The following is a 17200-nucleotide window of genomic DNA, read 5'->3' as shown; positions in this document are numbered from 1 at the left end:
ATATAAAAATGGGATTGTGAATAACTCACATGTGCTGAGGCTTACTTGATAGTGGACTGCTATGTTAAGACAGCTATTTCCTGATAAGCTTTAGGTGAGTCATATTGCTGCTGCCAGCGGCAGTACAGAATACCATGCCATCCTTTCTTCTGCGCTGCTGCTGCTGGTGGCACAGCCTTCAGAGCTGGGTGCCCGGGCAGCAGCTGCTGCTCTCCCACTTCCCAGCTTCAGGCAGTACCACCACCAGCAGCAGTTGAAAAGTAAGGGTGACAATACTGTGACCTCCTAATAGGCTTGTGACCCTCTTAAGAACATAAGAACCGCCATACTGGGTCAGACCAAAGGTCTGTCTAGCGCAGGATCCTGTATTCCGACAGTGGCCAATGCCAGGTGTCCCAGGTGAGCCTTTTGGGTCAGGGCCCCTAGTTTGAGAAAGACGGTGGAGAAAATTTTTTGTGGGTGGTCACGGCATAAATAGCAAATTTCATGGATGTGTAACATAGCTACGAAATTTGCTATTTATGCTGTGACCAACCCACAAAAAATGTGTGATTTCTCTGCAGTTTAAGTCAACCCCTACTTTAAGTCAAGTAGTTATCAAGTGGTCTTGCTTCCCTTCAAAGTCTAGCTTGCTGCATCTGTGGGGTAGGGTGAGAGAACCTGCTAGTCACACTGTGTAGATCAGTTGAAAACCTATACACATCCCAAGGCTTTTGGCAGACATTGCTCACTAGAGTGGTGGGTGATAATGCCTAGCTTTTATCTAGTTCTTTTCCAGGTGGGCTTCATAAGCTAACTTGCCTAGGGGCTGCCTTAATTTTGGGAAGAATTTTGTTTAAATCTATTTTTTATGAAAATTCTGTATTTCAAACTTGATGCAGAAACTTCCATATTGAGGAGCAGGGTGTATCTGTCTGAACTCATGCGAATAGATCACAGTCGAACCAAAGAGTAACTACCTGAACTCTGGGAACCCAGAGACTCTAGTGTGGGGATCAGAGTAGAGTGATTTGCAAGTGCAGCCAGAGTTGATCACAGCAGTTGGGTGCTGATCCCAGGTTGCGTTTGGCTCCCACAGGCCATACTGGAGATTGTGAGACAAACGTATCTCTGCCACTCCTTCATTGATTAGAGCACTGTTACACTGGGGAAGAATTCAGCCTCGTGTTTAGTGGGATGCTACTGATAGTTGTGGGTTGCAAGGCTGGGGAGGGTGCACGGTTTGTTTTTTCCCTTTCCAGACATGCCCTGACGAGCAAAGCCTGCTGGCTTTTCTGGATGGTGATGCTCAGTTACTAGTTGCAGCCCTTGATATGGCTCCTTAGGCATAGGACTGAGCTGAGAACAGAGCTGCCCGTTCTGTCCCGCCTCGCCCATAGTCAATAGTCCCATCAGGCCTACAGGATAGGTTATAAGAGTGGATGGGGATAGGCTCCAACCCGCTCTCCCTCTCATTCCCTTACCCTGATTAACTAACACTCTCAGTTCATGACCGGAGAGGGGGAGCGTGCAATAGTAAGAAGAGCTGTGGTGGTTAGGTGGGATTGAATGAGGCATCTGAGGCAATGATTTCCCGTTCCTTTGGTAAGCACTTCTGAGAGGCAGGGAGACTTAGGAGAAATCTTTTTGCCGACCTTCCAAAAGAAATCTGAGTTCATGTGCAGTGCTACAGCTGGCTTCTGCGCGTGCTGCTTTACAGCTGGGAGTGGGGCTGGGATAACTGCTTTGGCTTGACAAGCCTTCTGCAGTCCATCCAGCAAAACTGCATTGACTCCTGTATCTTATGTGCCAGCTGTCAGACATCCTGCCCGAGCCACCCTTAGTTGAGAGTGTGATGGGGAGCCATATGTGTGATGAGTCAGGACCCAGGTTTTGAGCTAGAAAGCACAGTGTAAATGCCTGTTTGTTTGTTTTTTCTTGTAGTCAGAGGCTGGGGAATGGAAACCGGAAAAGGTAAAATCTGGAGCATGTGAGCAATGTGAAAGAGTTGCCCCTAGGGGTGGGTGTGTGTGTGCGAGCACACGTGTGCTCTTCTTGGCAGCTGTTTGTTGTGCTGGATCCACTAATAGGGTGAAATTGACTCTGCCTTAGTGACAGCTGTAGGTGCCTTATGCACTTCTGGTAGGTTTTGTGTATTCCCCATGCCCTTTGTAAGTAGAGTGGATGGTACTGGCAATTCAGATCTCATCCCAAACCCCATTTATTCCTTCCTTGTCTGCTTTGTAGAAGCATAAACAGCTTATCAGGCGGGTACAGAGTCGGACGCTTGGCTCAGACCATTTGAACTCGCTCCGAGGAGGCTGATCTCTTACTATGACCTTTTTTTAATTTTTTTAGTTCCAGGGTAAATGTCCCTGTCACCTCTCCAGAGGCTCATTGCAAATCTCCATTCCTGGGAGCTTGCTCCGTTGGATGTTTGTTTTTAAATGAAACACTCCCATTGTCCCGTTGCAGTGTCCATTCTCTGCTCCTTCCACAACAGTAGTCAAGTGCTTTGCAGAATAAAGTCTTCTATAGCTGGAAGGCCAGCCAGTAGAACTGGAGGCTGTAAATGATGCAAAAACTGCAGATTCCTACACAAAGCTGTAAGCAATGGTCTGTGTGCTGCTGTTAAAGCAGCAGGTATTGGTACACCAATAATGAGAACTACAGGAGCATCTTTGTTTTCCTGCCTATGGAAATTACTGCCTCTGGAATTGTCTCAGCCATCTAGCCAAATGCCGTCCCTCGTGTCAGAAATCCATTTCACTAACTTAGCTTTTGAACTTGATTCTCTGTATAACAATACCACCTCATCCTTTCAAACTCTGCCTCTGACACGAATGTAAGTGCTCACTCATCCCTGTTCATTGCTGTATTCAGAACTGTACCGCTGCCCATACCTAGGGTTTCTGGTTATTGCTATGACAGACTTTCCTCTGGTGTAGTAAGTAAGCTCTTGCTTTATCTATGTAGTAAGTAGGCGCTTGATTTATCTATGTAATCAGCCATGAAGAGTTTGTTGTAACTTGGGGCCAACATGACACTTGAAAATGGCAAAACTTTATGTAATAACCACAATGTTAGATTCTCTTGACAGAGGGTTCTCCTGGATGTTATATTTGATTATTTCTGTAAGGGTTTGAACTAGTGTTGTCAATTAATCACAGTTAACTCACATGATTAACTTAAAAAAAGTAATCATGATTAATCACAGTTTTAATCACACTGCTAAGCAACAGAGTACCAATTGAAATTTATTAAATATTTTTGGATGTTTTTCTATATTTTCAAATACATTGATTTCAATTACAACACAGTATACAAAGTGTACAGTGCTCACTTTATATTATTTTTATTACAAATATTTGCACTGTAAAAATTATAAATAAAAGAAATAGTGTTTTCAGTTCATCTCATACAAGTACTGTAATGCAATCTCCTTATCCTGAAAGTGCAACTTACAAAATGTAGATTTTTTTCTTACATAACTGCACTCAAAAACAAAACAATCTAAAACTTTAGAGCCTACAAGTCCACTCAGTCCTACTTCTTTTCCAGCCAATCGTTCACACAAACAAGTTTGTTTACATTTATGGGAGATAATGTTGCTTGCTGCTTATTTACAATGTCACCATAAAGTGAGAACAGGCGTTCGCATGGGACTTTTGTAACTGGCATTGCAAGGTATTTATGTGCCAGATATGCTAAACATTCATATGTCCCTTCATGCTTCAGCCACCATTCCAGAGGACATGCTTCCATGCTAATGATGCTTATTTCAAAAAATTAGTTATTTTAATTTGTGATTGAACTTCTTGGGGGAGAATTGTATGTCTCCGCTCTGTTTTACCCATAGTCTGCCATATATTTCATATTATAGTAGTCCCGGCTGATGACTCAGCAAATATAGTTCATTTTAAGAACACTTTCGCTGTAGATTTGACAAAACGCAAAGAAGGTACCAATGTGAGATTTTTAAAGATAGCTATAGCACTCTACCCAAGGTTATAGACTCTGAAGTACCTTCCAAAATCTGACAGGGACAAGGTGTGGCGCATGCTTTCAGAAGTCTTAAAAGAGCAACACTCCGATGCAGAAACTACAGAACCCGAATCACCAAAAAACAAAATCAACCTTCTGCTGGTGGCATCTAACTCAAATGATGAAAACGAACATGCGTGGGTCCGCACTGCTTTGGATCATTATTGAGCAGAACCCATCATCAGCATGGATGCATATCCTCTGGAATGGTGGTTGAAACATGAAGGGACATATGACTCTTTAGTGCATCTGGCACGTAAATATCTTGCAACGCCGACTACAACAGTGCCATGCGAGCTCCTGTTCTCGCTTTCAGGTGACATTGTAAACAAGAAGTGGGCAGCATTATCGCCTACAAAAGTAAGCAAACTTGTTTATCTGAGTGACTGGCTGAACAAGAAATAGGACTGAGTGGACTTGCAGGCACTAAAGTTTAACATTTTTATTTTTTAATGCAGTTTTTTTGTACATAATTCTACATTTGTAAGTTCAACTTTCATGATCAAGAGATTGCACTATAGTACTTGTATTAGGTGAATTGAAAAATATTATTTCTTTTGTTTTTTACAGTGCAAATATTTGTAATAAAAATATAAAGTGAGCACTGTACACTTTGTATTCTGTGTTGTAATTAAAATAAATATATTTGGAAATGTAGAAAACATCCAAAATATTTAAATAAATGGTATTCTATTATTGTTTAATGGTGCCATTAATCGTGATTAACTTTTTAAAATCACTTTACAGCCCTAGTTTGAACCAACTTGAGTAGCCCTGTGGATAACGTCTTCATCTCAGCACTGAAGATGTGTGTTCAAACCCTGCTATAAAAAAATCAGCTGTTTTTATCTTAGTGTGATGCAGACAAGTTATTGCAAGAGTTTATTAAATACATTTTGAGCTCTGACATGGAAACGTGTCCATCCCCCCACACCCCCCGTAGCCAACATGTACAAATGCGATGTTTGCAAAGGGTTGGTTAGAAACAATTTACCCCAGATGTGCATCTAAGCTATCTCCCAACTTATTTGCTCTCAACCTCTTTCTCTCCACTGAATCCGTTCTTAGGGCTTGTCTACAGGGTGCAGTAGTCCACAGTAGAGGGGTGTAAATTCTAATTTGCACCAGAGTGTTGCACGCTAACTGGCCCACATGGACTCTGTTAAAAGTTCCCTAGTGCGTGTTGTGTAGGATTGTTTGAAACGGGACTACATTCAGATGCACTAGGGAACTTTTAGAGCTGGGGTTCTCAAACTGAGGGTCAGGAGGTTATTACATGGGGGGGTGGTCACGAGCTGTCAAACTCCACCCCAATCCCGCTTTGCCTTCAGCGTTTATAATGGTGTTAAATATGTAAAAAAGTGTTTTTAATTTATAAGGGGGAGGGTCGCACTCAAAGACTTACTATGTGAAAGGGGTCACCAGTAAAAAAGTTTGAGAACCACTGTTTTAGAGCATGCCAGCAGGGTCCACACAGGCCAGCTAGTGCACAGCTTATGAGTGCATGTTAGAATTGACACCTTTGTAGTGCAGACTAATGCACTATGTAGACAAGCCCTAAGTGTGTCTATTGCAGCGTCATATCAGTACCTGTAACTGAGATTGCTTCAGGCCTGAAATTCATGACTGCTTTGCTTCCAGCCCTTCTTTCTATTTTCATCCACATGTCAGTAAGCTGATAAAGGAGCTTTTCACCCTGAACACACACATTTGTGTTACAGCCATGTGCATGTGGCCCAGCTGGGACCATGGCCCTATTTCGCTAAACCCCTTAGCAATGCATAGGAAGAGACTGTCCCTGCTTTGAAGAGTTTACAGTCTGAATTAAGATGAGATGCAACACACAAGCTTAAACTGAGGCAATGGGGCGCAGAGGAGATTGGAAGATGTAGTGGCAGATTAGCTGTATGCACAACTTGCAATTTCAGGTCAAATCTAGCTTTGTTTGGGATTTATTAATGATGATTGCTACGGGCCACCTGCCTACCCGTGAGTAGCTGGCAATTTTATCTTGGGCTTCAAGGTAGAGAAGTGGATCTGCAGGGATTTGAAGGAAGTCAGAAAGTACTCGCTATCCTGAAGTGTGCCCCAGGCAGAAGGGGCAGCGAGAGCCAAAGCACAGAAGTGTTGGTGGGAGAAGTGGACGAACATTTGAGGCCAGTGTGAGTAGCTGAAAGCTTGTGGGGGGCCATGAGATCAGATTCGAGAGGAGATAATTGGGGGGGCTACATTGTAATCTCATGAAGGAAGAAAGGAGAGGACTGACATACTCGGACAAGGCCAGTGTGGAGGTTCAGCAGACGAGATGGATGATAAGAGCCCACACAAGAGTGTGAGTTGTAGTGTTCCAGCTGAAGGGAGCCTTTGGAGGGTGTCTGGTCTACTTACAGACAGCCCAGCTGTGACCAGTCTCCACAGGGCTAGCACAGGAGCCTTCCTGTAGGCTAGTGTGTTGAACAAAGATGCTTTTCACCCTTTGCATGGTGCTGTGTGGCTTTCCTGTCTCTCTGGGGCTCACCCAGCTCTCTGGGGAAGGAACATTGCAGCTTTCGGGCAGGATTTGTGGGTGGTTTGTCTCGGCTGGTGGGGGAATGTTTTGGGAGACTCTGGCTAGCAGAGTTCACTGCAATTCCCAGCTGTCTATTCGATGCACTGGCTTGCAGTGTTTCCAGACTGAATATGCATGGCATATATAGGCCCAGGTAGGTAGGAGGGCCCTGTTTCTGGAGGGGAGCTGGGTTTGTCATTTCCCTACAGTCCTGGATTAGCTGGAGCAGACCAAATGGATATAGCAGGAGGAAAGAAAATTAAACTTCAATCCTTCTCCATGCCTGTGAGGAGTTAGAAGCTTCTTTGCATCTTGTTGGTGTTTGTGGGAGGGGAGCGCTGGCAGCAGTGCAGTCCAAGCTCTTTGGAGTGAGTTCGTCTCCGCTGTCTCTCAGATCCCCAAAGATGAGCATATCCTTCGATTCCTGAGGGCTCGTGACTTCAACATCGACAAGGCTTGCGAGATGCTCTGCCAGTCGCTGACCTGGCGCAAGCAGTACCAGGTGGATTATATCCTGCAGACCTGGAGACCCCCATCCCTGCTGGAGGAGTACTACACCGGAGGGTGGCATTATCAGGACAAAGGTAAGATGGTGCATCTGCACCACCAGTGCAGTGACCTGTGGCTCTGTGAAGCCAGCTGGGCTGGCAGGTTACACCATAGCATGGTGAAGAATTCTAGCATGGGTACATTTCCTAATACATATGAACATCCCAATTGTGTCAAAGCAATCTCTTTGTTTTTGTATGTGCAGATGAGGCTGAATCTGGCTGGCCTAAAGCTCCCCTTGATAGGAATATGCTTTGGGCACCATTTTTTTTTTCTTTGAATTTTTAAGAAAATGTCCTGCTTATAGGTAAGCAACTCTGTTTACAGTGGAAGCTTCTCCTACCCAAGTGCCCCATCCCTTCCCGGAAGGGTCTGCCCCCTAAGGAGATGAGTAGGTCAGACTCCAACCAATTCAACTGACCGCCTGTCTCTGAGCTGCTGGCAAGGCTGTTGTGATATCATTCCCACTGAAGACTGGAATAAAACCACAATGCTTTTCATACAGCCCACTAGACAGCTAACCATCTTAGGCCAATGCTGACCTGTGGCATGGATAAGAAAGAGTCTATAGCTTACACTCCCCAACACCCCCTCTCTGGGCTATTCCATCTCCAGGCACCTGGCCTATTTATCACTGACAGGAAGCTGAGGTTAGATTGGCCATCTGAATGCTACTTTTCTTCAGCAGAGTTTCCAGGTTCTTTACAGGATCTCCCGTTTGGGGGCTTAGAACCAGTGTTTTCCCTGTAATGTCTTTGTTTGTTCTTTGCTTTGAAGATGGCCGCCCCCTCTACATCCTTCGCCTCGGTCAGATGGACACAAAAGGTTTGGTGAAGGCCCTGGGAGAAGAGTCGCTCCTGCGACATGTAAGGGATGCTTTTATTACCTATATAACTTCAGCTGCTACAATTTCTCTGAGAGGTTTAAATGAAGTGCAGATCACAGCAGCAGGCCCGTGTGGGAAGAAGGGATCCACCTGACTAGCAGATGAAGGAATTGGTTCTAATACCACATATCAGTTGGCCTTGTGCATCTCTCTCCCATCAAGTGTTGATGGTGATAGGGTTCAGCATGCAGCATATGGGCATTATATGGCATGCTAATTGGCTGCATCTCACCAGATACAAATTTGGAGGCAAATTCTTCATTGTCTTCAACAGTTAGGCCATAACAGAACATGGTTGATACAGTGGCTATTAGGGCTTATCTAAATGAGCACTAAGGTGCATCTGCAATGGATTCCCAGCTGATGTAGATGTATCTATCCAGCTCCGCTGAAGCCAGTTTGCCAAAAATAGCAATGTAGCCAGGATAGCAAGGGCCATGGCTTGGATTAGCTGCTTTAATACATACCCGGGGGTCCAGGCAGGTACAGACTTGGGTAGCTGCTTGAGCCACTGCCCATGCTATCCTGGCTACACTGCTGTTTTTAGCACGCTAGCTCAAGTAGAGAGCCCAACCTTGATGCCTATTGGCACAGTTCCTACCACAGCACTTGCTTACTTTGCCATCACCTTGAACAAAACTTAGAGCAGCAGCTAGTCTCCTCTCCAGCATCTGAGCTCCTCTCAGTTCAGGAGAGAGAGGGGAGAATGGGAGGGGAATCAGTTCTGACTCCCTACTCAGCCCCCATGCTACCGGGCAGCTCTATACTACCCCTCTTGTGTAGGGTCCTTAGTGGCACGCATAGCAGTGTAGCTCTTCCCAACCCCCAACATACTCACCAGCCCAGAGTGGGGCAAGGCCCAGCCATGGTGCAAATGCACGAGGAGGAAGTTCTCTGATGCCAGGGCAGTTCTCTGCTGGTGATATGCAGCTGGATTGTGGTTCTTACATCACCCAAATGATGCAAAGGGCCTATAGCTGGGCTTGAGAATCCAGTCCACAGGCTCTTGGGGCCTTCAACACACAGGTCTTGTAAACTCAGTAGAACTGATTTTTCAGCAGAGAGAACTTTTCCAGAAATCTCGTTTCTTGTTCCGTATACATGTAACATGGCTGGTGTGTCCCTTTTATCGTAATAGACTGTTCCGGCTCCAGCTCCCTGTTCATGCGATTTCCTCAGTGTTCCCCCAAGGTGGAGTAGGCGATGTGGGCTCTTCTTTGGGTGTGTTGCCAAAGTAACCCCCAGTCTGTGCTCTCTCTCTCTTCCCCCCCCCATTTCAGGTTTTGTCAATTAACGAGGAGGGACAAAAGAGGTGTGAGGAAAACACCAGCCTGTTTGGCCGTCCCATCACGTTAGTATGCGTTTAACTGTCTTAAGGCCCTGGCATGGTGGAAGTAACATTTCAGTGAAAGTTTTTAAGATATCATGGATTTTACTGAAATAAGTAACTGGAATTCTTAGGCCCAAGCCACAGACAGGAGCATTTTGTTTGTATCAATCCCTACTCCAGCCAAGGCAGGGGTGTCTGTGGTACCTTATGTATTGCGCATAGCCTAGATGAACTGTACAACTCAATATGAAGGAAAACAAGGCTATTTGTCCCCAATCATGTTGTCCAGCTTTTCTGCCACATTCCAGGTGGATCTTCTACCTGATGCCTTGGTGATCCCAATCCAGCTGCTTGAAGCCTGTAGTTCTGGCTCCGTTTGCACAGCATCAAGTTTTTAACTAATGCAAAATAACTCTTTAGTGCCATGACAGTAGTGCCCAGATTGTGTCTTGGTGGATTCAAAAGAGCCATTCGTTCAAGGGCCTAAGCACCCTTAACCACCTTGAAATGGACATCCTGTGTCGTCCTCCCTGGGAGGAGGAATCCATTCTGGGCCTATAGAGCCAGTGCACTGAAAATACTTTTGGACTCTGGCCACCTGCTGCTTGTATGATGGGGGGTAGTTGTTGCTCCACTGGTACTACCCTTCACCCCCCGGGTTTAATAGAAAGTGTACGATAAAAGAGTTTTGTGCAACTCTTATTTGTGCTGGCTGGGCAGGTGCTGTGTTGGTGAGGAATGGGGATATTGCAGCGCAGTTGTGACCTCTCCAATTCTTCTGTGCATTTCAGATCCTGGACATGTCTGGTGGATTTGGAAGGGTTGAACATGCGCCACCTGTGGAGGCCTGGAGTTAAGGCTCTCCTTCGGATAATTGAGGTCATAGAGGACAATTATCCTGAGACACTGGGGAGGTTACTGATCGTGCGAGCACCACGGGTTTTCCCTGTGCTGTGGACTCTGGTAAGTGAAATCCTTACTGTATAGACAGTGAGAACTGGGCCAGTGCTATAAGTGGCTAAAACCTCCAGTGCTGCAGGTGTCGGAGGATTATGGAGGAAAAAGCTCTCGGGCAACCTGTCACTGGACTGAGGAGAGCTAGACACTGCTCATTGGCAGAGCTCTGGATTTAGCTATAGTACTGCCATGGAGCAATATATGTCGTCTTCACATCACTTTTAGCTTCTGTCATCCTGCCAGCATTGACCAGAGTTTGGGATCTACACTCTGAGCTCTCGTACGGTGCTGTGTTCCATTACCACCGACCGACAGCCTAGCTCTTGGGACTCTCTCTCATACTGATGTGCAAGAGTCATGCCAATAAAAAGCTCTAGTTGGCACAGGTTTGAGTGGCAAAGATAAACTGCTTTTAAATCCCACTTGAGAGAGCACTGGAGAATAAAGTAATGAATGTGACCCTGGCTAGGGCCTGCTGGATTTATAGGCCACGGAACAGAACTGACAAAGCCCAATGCAGTTCTGGAATAGTGTTGAGGATGGGGAGGTGACTTCTAGTTTTATCTAATGTGAAGGATGGCGGGGGGAACCCTGTGAGAGAATGGAAATATTTCTATGTATAACCTATTCTGGTTCAGGGCCATCAACTTTCCTATGGACTCCAGTCCACAGTGCTAGGAGTGTTTCTGGAATGTGGTGCAACATTCTCTTCCCATTACGGTCCATGCCATAAGAACATCTTCTTCTGTCCACCTGTATTTCAGGTTAGTCCCTTCATCAATGAAAACACCAGGCAGAAGTTCCTCATCTACAGCGGCAATAACTACCAGGGTCCTGGAGGGCTTGTAGACTATCTGGACAAAGACGTGATTCCAGATTTCCTTGGAGGAGAATGTGTGGTGAGTTTGCCGTAAGGTGAATCTGAGGTATGCTGTCTTCCTGGGGGCCTAGTCCTTCCACTCCTTCCCGTGGAGTAGTTACCTTTCTAGACTGGTAGTGTCCAAAGGCCCACACTGGACTGGGGACCCATGGTGCTGGATGCTGAGATGGGTGCTGGGTGCTTTGGAGAGGTGGCATTTTGCTGAGGAAGCCTTTATGAGGGAGATGCGTTTAGATGTTCTTACCCTTCTGCTCTTATGACTTCCTTGACCTTGAATGTTATGGAAAAATGAACTTGGTCCTTGGTCTTTGAGAGTTCTTCCTCGAGTCAGTGTGGTTTTCCTTGGATTATTCATTTCTGTCTTCATCTTGCTTAAAAATACCCGAAATGATGGGTTGAGCCACAAGCTAGAGATTGGTGATTGTGTCCCAATCCCATGACATAGCATCAAAATATGACTCCACTGCTTCAGTTGTCAAATGGCATCCAGATTAGCACAGGTCTAAAAATATCTGGTCTGGCTCTTTTAGTGCCTATTGGATTAGAGAGATTATTAAAGGGACACAACCAGACTAAAAAAAAATAAACCAACACATCATGCATATAAGGCTCTCGATTTGATTTTTGGGGGGGGGGGGTTATGCATAATTCATATATTATAGGTAATGTGCCTTTAGTCTGAGCTTTAAAAAATTAGGACTGTTTTCATATTTTTGATATCTGCCATTGCAGCCACTTTCTTTGAATCTTGTTAACTTCATGTAATATTGTGGAGGCACTTGTGTTCTTATTGTAGGTTACCCAGAAGCTTCTCAATAAATTATATTAAATTGAAATAATGAAAAAGACCTTAAATTTACTTTTTCATCATTTATGCTGCTCACCATGTCACACCCCATTCAGACAGTGAAAATACAATGATGAGTTTCACTTATTTCTCGCCAATTTTGCTTTCAGGCTGTGTGGTGCTAGCACCATGGTGCAATGGCTGGATTCCAGATTCTGTCTGGAGCATTTAAAATTAAGCCAGGGCTTTTCACTGACACATCATGGTAAAATTTCAAATAATATTACATGTTGTAAAACTGTCTTTTAAAGAAAAGAACACTCTAAATTGGGGTCCCAACCTAACTGATGGGATGTGTCCCTCACAAAGAGCAGGGGCCAGATCCTACTTGTGTAAAGCCAATGGAGCTATGACATTTTACACTAGCTGATCTGATGTTTCATAATAGGTAACTGGGTATATTGGGGGTGTCTAGATATTACCATAAATGTTAGTTTAGAAGTCCCAATACAGATGTCTGTCTCTCTCTCTCTGGTTCTTGCAGTGCAGTGTCCCTGAGGGTGGACTCGTCCCCAAGTCACTTTATCAAACAGATGAAGAACCGGAGAACTCTGATCACATCCGACTATGGACAGAAACTATCTACCACTCTGCAAATGTTTTTAAAGGGGCTCCTCACGAGGTACAAACCAACCATGTGCTGTTCTGGGGAAGGCAGGGAGGTGATTCCAAGGGGCTGTGCTGTAGATTTGTTCTTGTGAAGGCTAGGATAGTGCTGTGAAGGGATTCCAGCATGTAAGTGCTGGAGGTGTTCCAGCAGCATAGTGCTCTGCAGGTGAATGGCTGAGATAAAACAGCCAGCATTTCAGAGGTGTGTGGAAGTTAAGAACAGTAATTTGAGGTTCAGGAAGCAGTTTCTCTAGTCTCTGGTGTAACTTGTCCCTGTACACACTGTAGCACCTTCCTCCTTTTTCTGGAGAAATAAAGACTCCATCGGCTTCCCCCCAATATCCTTGTGTCCATTATTTATCATGCCTCTGATCTTATGAGAGAAGAGTACATGAGCTGGGAATATTCAGGTGTAATCAAAAAGGACAAAGTTGGGGAGAGAAATCCTTTGATCTGAGAGTGATGCACCCATTTCTAACCATGGATGATAGCTCATTCTGACTCAGCCTGTTCGATTTCCCTGTGCAACAGTCAGTTGGAACTTCACAATTAGCCGTTCTAAAGCAGTCCACAGCTGAGCCCCAGAAACCTTTGCTTTGGTGCCAATTGTGCTCAATGGGGCTACCATGGGAACGGGCACGAAACAGTAACTCCTCACTTAACGTTGTAGTTATGTTCCTGAAAAATGTGACTTTAAGCGAAATGATGTTAAGTGAATCCAATTTCCCCATAAGAATTAATGTAAATGTGGGGGTAGGTTCCAGGGAAATTTTTTTCACCAGACAAATAGACTGTGTGTGTGTGTATATATATAAAGTTTTAAACAAACAATTTAATACTGTACATAGCAATGATGATTGTGAAGCTTGGTTGAGGTGGTCAAGTCAGAGGGTGGGATATTTCCCAGGGAATGTCTTACTGCTAAATGATGAACTAACACTCAGCTGTGCCCTCAAGGGTTAACACCTTTGTTGTTAATGTAGCCTCCCACTGTACAAGGCAGCACAAATGGAGGGGGGAGACAGCATAGCAGACAGAGACACACACCCTGTGTGTGGGAGAGAGAGAGAGATGTGCATTGTCCCTTTAAGTACGCTGACACCACACTCTAAGTACATTGCCTTTAAAAGGATCAGGAAGTTGAGACAGCAGCTGCGGCCAGCTCTCTCCCCAACTCTCTCCATCCAGAGCCCTGTTGTGTCTCCCCACTGCTCTATATGGAGAAGGGGTAAGCAAGGGACAGGAGTAGGGGGGAGGGGAGGGGGACACCTTGACATTAGTCCCCCTCTTCCCCCCTCCCCTGCACAGCAAGCTGGAGGCTCCCAGGAGCAGCTCCAAGGCAGACCGCAGGAGCAGCAAATGGCAGTGGCGGGAGGGACAGCTGAACTGCCGGCAATTGGTAGCCTGCTGGGCAGCTGCTGCACAGGGAACTTAGGGGATCAGGGAGCTGACGGGGGGGGGGCGGCTGCCAGACCACCCTGGTTCCAAGCCCCTACCAGCTAGCTCCAACAGACTGCTCTTCCTGCAAGCAGTGGACAAAGCAGGCGGCTGCCAAACAACGTTATAAGGGAGCATTGCACAACTTTAAACGAGCACATTCCCTAACTGATCAGCAACAAAACAATGTTAACCGGGATGACTTTAAGTGAGGAGTTACTGTACTTTGTAAGGCACTGCCGATGCAGGAGAAGGTTGTGGTGAAAGTGGCCTAGCAGATCCACGGCAGTGAAATCTGCAGGCAGGAACTGGGATCAGCTCATGACTGCCTGGGGAGCTGAGAACTGCAGCAGTGATGGATTCTAAGACTGCAGGAGCTGGGCAGATTTGTGTGCGATGGGCAGGTGGGAGGATGTTGGCTCTCACCTGAAGACCAAGCCCATAAAACCTGCTTGTGTTGCTGCTTGTTTAGATCGTTGTGGAAATCCTGGAGGGCGAGTCTGTGATCACCTGGGACTTCGACATCCTGAAGGGAGACGTGGTGTTCTGCCTCTTTCACTCCAAGCGAGCGCCCGAGACCAGTCGCAAAGAGGCCACTTCATCAAGTGCGTCGACTGCTGGGGACAACATACAGCTAATCGATAAGAGCTGGGTTTGGGGGTGGATTACAGCCGCATGGAGTCTCCGCTGGTGTGCCGGGAAGGAGAGAGCATTCAGGTTTGGACATCCTGCGCTCTCTGACCTCTAAACAGCCATGGTGAACCAGTAACGTTCAGAACTTGGTAGTGGAGGGTAGATGTGACTGTTGAGCAGGTTGCATAGGGAGTGGCAGTTTTCATTGATGTTTTTCGGTGAAACTTAAACAAATTCCAGAATCCCATGGTTAAAATATCCCGAACAATGGGGACTGGAAATCCTCCATTGCAAGGGAATAGAGGCTCTTTTCATAGCTCTCTGCATAAGAACTAGACTCCCAGACCCCCTGAGGAAGTGCATAGCATCGGCAGTACCTGAGTAGACTTGTTTCCTTCAGCACCTTCTGAAATGCTCTATGCTGTGTGTCACGCTATCTGGAGTGGGTCAGGATTGGGAGTGCCAGCCTCAGGGCAGACTGTCAAGAGCAGGGCAAAACCCCAAACTGGTTGTATGCTCTATAATTAGATTTCACCAACAAGTGTGAATGCCCTAAATCCACTATACCAATCTTAACATAGAGTCACAGACAGTCTCCTTGGGTACTCCTGTCTATCTTGTGATAGAGCTATATTCACGTTACTCCTAGTCCCAAAGGACCACTCACTTACCTCAGGTCAACTGTTCTTCAGATCTCACACCAAAGCAACACTTGTAGCCAATCCTGTATAAAACTAACTAAAAGCTTATTAACTAGGAAAATAAATAAGTTATTTACAAGGGTTAAAACAGGTAAAGATAGCACACAAATGAGTTACAGTCTTAAGTTCCAAAAAATGATAGTCGCTATATATGCATGCTTTATACGTCCCTTCGTGCTAACCCAGGTCAACAGCTGGGGACTCCTTGCTGTGGTTTAGAAATTCTTGCCTCTGAGTTCAAGCAGCATAGGAATAACAATTTCTCTTAACTGGCATTTTTATTCCCTTCCCCCAGTGTTCAAGCTGTGATGGAATAGGGCTTGAGCAGAAACCCTCTTCAGGGGTGTGGGGAAGCAATCAATGAAGTCTTTTGTCATAGTGGCTTGTTTGATGTCTAGACTTTCTTTTGTTAGGGAGAAGATAACCCCTCTTGTGGTGATGCTTCTCCCTGGACTGTGGGGGATTTACTGTTTTAGCAACACTTTTATAGTTCTAGAGTTAACTTTAAATATTACCATATAACATGGGACACAGTTGTTATAAGTAGGATTAATACATGCACACGGGGAAGCCAGACTGGTTTCCAGCTATGCATTTTTCAGTATTTAGTGAGGCCTGGGGCCTTCACATGAGCTTGCATTTGGAAATACAAACACTTTTTTTTTAAAAAGGGGGTGATTATTTTTTTTCAACACACTTGGCAGTCGCTTGATGGTGCTCTTTGTCCATGTCTTACAGGGATCTCATGTGACTCGTTGGCCTGGCTTTTATGTTCTGCAGTGGAAAATGCACAGCTCTTTGCCCTGCTCTGGCACCAGCCTCCCTCGAGTAGATGATGTCTTGGCCTCTTTGCAAGTTTCCAGTCACAAGTGTAAACTCATGTACTATTTTGAGGTGCTTGCATCCAAGGATTTCAGGTAGGAGCCACGCTAGGAAGCTAGGTTAATGTGTGGACTTGTAATAGAGGAGCAGTCTAGCAAAGCAGGTTGTGACTCTGGAGTTCCAGTCATATCTTTAAAATGTTTGTGGCACACCACATGGAAAATGGATACAACTAGATTGGTCTTCTTCCTTAGAGAGACTTCCCTTTGTTAGCACCAGATGGATCCCTGACACATCCTGGTCTTGGTGGGAAGTGAAGTTCTCCCTTTGTAAGGGCTATGACATGACTATACATCCTCTGGAGGAATTACTCATTGTATGTATTGCCTTACTCAAACGTCTTTATAGTTGCTATAGCTTCTTGAAGGGGCATGGAGCCTGTTACTTGGGAGGACCAGTGTTTAGGAATAACTTTGTAGCATGTGCTTTCCAGACCATTGGGCAAAGTAACCAAGTGATATGTCAGAGGTTCAAAGGAGGATATTGGTCACATGACAACAGACTTGTCTGCTGAATAAGTCTGACATAGAGGAAACCTGCAGAGTATCTGTATACCCTGATGTGTTTTTTCCCATTAAACCATTTCTATGGTGCCTCCCAGCAGAGAAGCTCTCAATGCTTTACAGACAACTAACCCTCAGAGCAGGATACTGGAAGAAAAAGTGTGCGTGGGGGTGGGGGAGAAGAGGGTGTTTTTGGTTTTTTTTTAAGTTGAAGGCACCAATAGGACACAACTTGCTGAGTCAGTGGCAGAGAATAGCAAAAACCCAGAATTCCTAACTCTAACTATTCAAACTTACTTCCCAGTGCTGTGATTGTGGGGAGAAACGTGCAAGTGGCTACAACAGTAATAAATAGAACCTCAGACTGCCACAGTGTCGGGAAATCCAGGTACCGCTGCCAGACGTGTTCAGTGAG

General features: G+C 45.4%; 1 protein-coding gene across 1 annotated transcript in view; it reads left to right on the top strand.

Annotated features, from left to right (window-relative positions):
* The window catches only part of SEC14L5 (SEC14 like lipid binding 5), a 53838-nt gene that overhangs the window by 35365 nt on the left and 1273 nt on the right, over nt 1–17200 (top strand). Inside the window, 9 exon segments of the mRNA XM_043493266.1 lie at nt 6966–7155; nt 7898–7986; nt 9287–9357; nt 10128–10299; nt 11058–11192; nt 12505–12642; nt 14539–14716; nt 14719–14783; nt 16139–16317. Coding sequence (XP_043349201.1) covers nt 6966–7155; nt 7898–7986; nt 9287–9357; nt 10128–10299; nt 11058–11192; nt 12505–12642; nt 14539–14716; nt 14719–14783; nt 16139–16317 — 1217 coding nt within the window.

Source organism: Dermochelys coriacea, chromosome 10, assembly GCF_009764565.3.
Source record: "Dermochelys coriacea isolate rDerCor1 chromosome 10, rDerCor1.pri.v4, whole genome shotgun sequence".
In the NCBI taxonomy this organism is placed as follows: domain Eukaryota; kingdom Metazoa; phylum Chordata; order Testudines; family Dermochelyidae; genus Dermochelys; species Dermochelys coriacea.
Note: the sequence above shows the minus strand (reverse complement) of the source record. Positions and strands in the feature narration are given on the sequence as shown.